A 2,844-nucleotide genomic window follows, 5' to 3' on the forward strand; every position below is an offset into this window, starting at 1 on the left:
CTTGAGCCCAGGAGTTTGAGGTTGCTGTGAGCTAGGCTGACGTTACGGCACTCACTCTAGCCCGGGCAAAAGAGTGAGACTCTGTCTCAAAAAAAAAACAAAAACAAAAACAAAAAACAACAACAAAAAAAACCAAAGAATCAAGCTGGACCAAATTGATGCACATGGAAACAATTTTGGGAGGCGTTTGAAACAAAATGTGTAGAGGATATGCTCTATGAGTGCATAGAGAAATCACACAACACAAAGAACTGCCCAGGAGCCCTTCTTTCGCAAGCTGAAGAATCAGGTATTAGAGATGGAAATCACTTTTGATGTTACCTACAGAAAGGAATTTAGCAAATTGCAGAGATGGAGGAAGAAATTATATTCAGGAAATCTACAGTGTTTGTGGCACAGGCTTCTCAAAAAGTTACTCTCTGGGAGCTCTATCACTTACGTGCATTTCAGGAGCACAGCGGCCCAGTAGATCTATAAGGGCCGAATAAAATGACATAATTGCATTGCCCATGTGCACAATTTCTTCTTCCTCTTCATTGTCTTCCGTGCTGCGGAGAGAATGAACATAGGGGAGTGTGAGTGTGATGAAGCCTGGCAGGTGCTGCCATGTTATTGGACACGGACGGCTTGATATGGAAATACTGCTCTTTTTGGGCATCATACATCCTTTCCCTTGGAACCCTTGTCTCTGCAGAAGTTGAAGAGGTGGTTTTATTCATTAAGCTCAAAGGACTCGGTATTTGCCCCTGACATTTCTAGGATCCCATGAACTTTAAGGCATGAGTACTGATCTGGGCTGATCATGCACACCACACCTCCTACCAATCATTCCTCCCTTTTCCTCCCTGTGAAGGGAATACATGTGGACAGGACATTGGGCAAGTAGTCAGGAGGGCTAAGTCCATGTCCTGGCTCTGTTGTTAATAAGCTATATGGCCTTGCGCCTCAGTTTTTTTCTCACGTTACATGAAAAAGTTGGGACGGTATATGTTTTGGGTTCTTTCCAGGTCTAGCAGGTCACCTACCAAAACTGATGACAAAGAAAGAAGCCAATTGCCTAGAGAGTTACCTGTGCTGGGTTGTACCCAGTCTCTAGATTCTAAGATCTACTCTAGAGGGTGTGATAAGGAATGGGAAATGATCACAAGACATAGTAACCCAAAAGTAACAAGGCAATCAGGTAATTCACCAGCTATATCCTTAATCTTCAAATCCCAAGATTATTAATGCTGTGACTTTTCACATTCTGCAACTTTTTTTTTTTACCCGCTAAGAAATCAAAATGCTTTCCTGATTAGTCCTCACGCTTTCAGAAGAGGAAGGAAACATGCTGGAGTGAGATAAGGACTGTAACCCTGGTGCAGGCCTCTTGGTGTACTCCTGTGGTGGTGCTGCAGGGAGGCTAAGGGTTTGCTGCCTTGTGCTTTGCCAGTTGGGCTGAGTGGAGTAGAGAAAACCCAAGAGGGTGAAGGTGAAACCGATCACTAGGCTTCCTGGGAGAGTCAAGACAACAATGTGCTTGATGGAGTGATTTTAAGTGTTTTAAGTACAACTGTTAAGAACCTGCGTTTTCTCTATCACCGCCTTCTTCATCCACGTACTGACAATATTTGGGAGCTCACCACCCATCTCCACGCTAAAGGGCAATTCCATTCACTTACACTTCCCTCTTGTATCCCTGAGAGGGGAGGTCGAGCGCCGGGTTCTCAGAGATCTTAATGGCCCCCTGCATGGCTGCCAAGAGGCCGTTTCCTCCCTCACCCCGCAGGGCTGGGCCGAAGCACTCTGGGCGTCTGATGAGCAGCTTGACCACGACGCTCGCGTTTTCTTCCACACTTTCACCTAAGGGAGAGAGGCACTGTTTATTTCTCATTGGAAAGGGCAATCCCAGAATTTATTTCTAGTTGATGAGGCTGGGAGAACAGTATTTCATTCAGCTTGTCACCTACTCTTGAGATTAGGGGCTAATACCGATGGAGAAAAAAGTAAGCTTTGATAAATTAGGTCAGGATTTGTTTATTTGAAGTATTAAGATGAACCATTATGGAACGGAATTTTACTCTTCAGCTCAGGATTTTGTACCGTTGAGATTATTTCAATACATTTAGGTCCTCAGAGGGCAATGAACACACTACTGAGTCTGCCATGGAACACTGATTCATCCACAAGTAACTTAGAGAACAAAAGAACTTCACGTCTGTATTAACTCTAGGAGGGGATGCCAATTTGCTTTCTTCCTTGAAAGGAGGTAAGACAGTAATTCAAGCTGGTGTGCTTCAATTAACATTTGGGGAGGTGACATGTTAGCTCCTGATTTAATACTCTCCCAGGGTTTAATACATACCCTAAAACGACCAGGTTTTTATGGATGGATTTCAGGGCATTTCTTAAATCATTTATCCAGATGAAGAATCTACTGGATAAAGTTTTCTTATTATTCCTAAAATAGCTCTGTGGGATGGTAGAGTTTGGCAAATTGTAATCTGATGGTACTTCTTTCTGCATGAACTACTGACAACTAAGATAGGGTCTCATTTCCAGAAGAGGTGATGAAACAGTGGAACCGGAACACTTAGGAAGGGACAGCCATTGCTTCTCAGGGCCAGTACTTATATTCAAAAGCAATTTTACAGCTTGTTCAAACAATTTCATAAAACATACCTTCCATCTTGGGTGAAACCCTAATTTGTGTCTGAGAATTTATCCCTGAGCCAAGACTCAAAGGCAAGATTTTTTTGATGTTATGTATGTGACAAAGCCTAAAGAAAAAAACTCTTTTACAAAATCATAAAGTATTTCTTGGAGGATTGAGCTATCTAATAGAGGATGCGATGTGGTAAGCTG

The 2,844-nt window shown here is 42.9% G+C and overlaps 1 protein-coding gene across 1 annotated transcript in view; it reads right to left on the bottom strand.

Annotated features, from left to right (window-relative positions):
* The window catches only part of RYR3 (ryanodine receptor 3), a 393,465-nt gene that overhangs the window by 138,754 nt on the left and 251,867 nt on the right, over nucleotides 1-2,844 (bottom strand). The window contains exons 44-45 of the mRNA XM_012649115.1: nucleotides 1,662-1,842; nucleotides 436-548 (exon numbers count right to left, since the gene is read on the bottom strand). Of these exons, the coding sequence (XP_012504569.1) occupies nucleotides 436-548; nucleotides 1,662-1,842 (294 nt within the window). The remainder of the gene's footprint in view (nucleotides 1-435; nucleotides 549-1,661; nucleotides 1,843-2,844) is intronic.

This window comes from Propithecus coquereli, unplaced genomic scaffold (genome assembly GCF_000956105.1).
Source record: "Propithecus coquereli isolate 6110/MARCELLA unplaced genomic scaffold, Pcoq_1.0 Scaffold3, whole genome shotgun sequence".
NCBI classification, from domain to species: domain Eukaryota; kingdom Metazoa; phylum Chordata; class Mammalia; order Primates; family Indriidae; genus Propithecus; species Propithecus coquereli.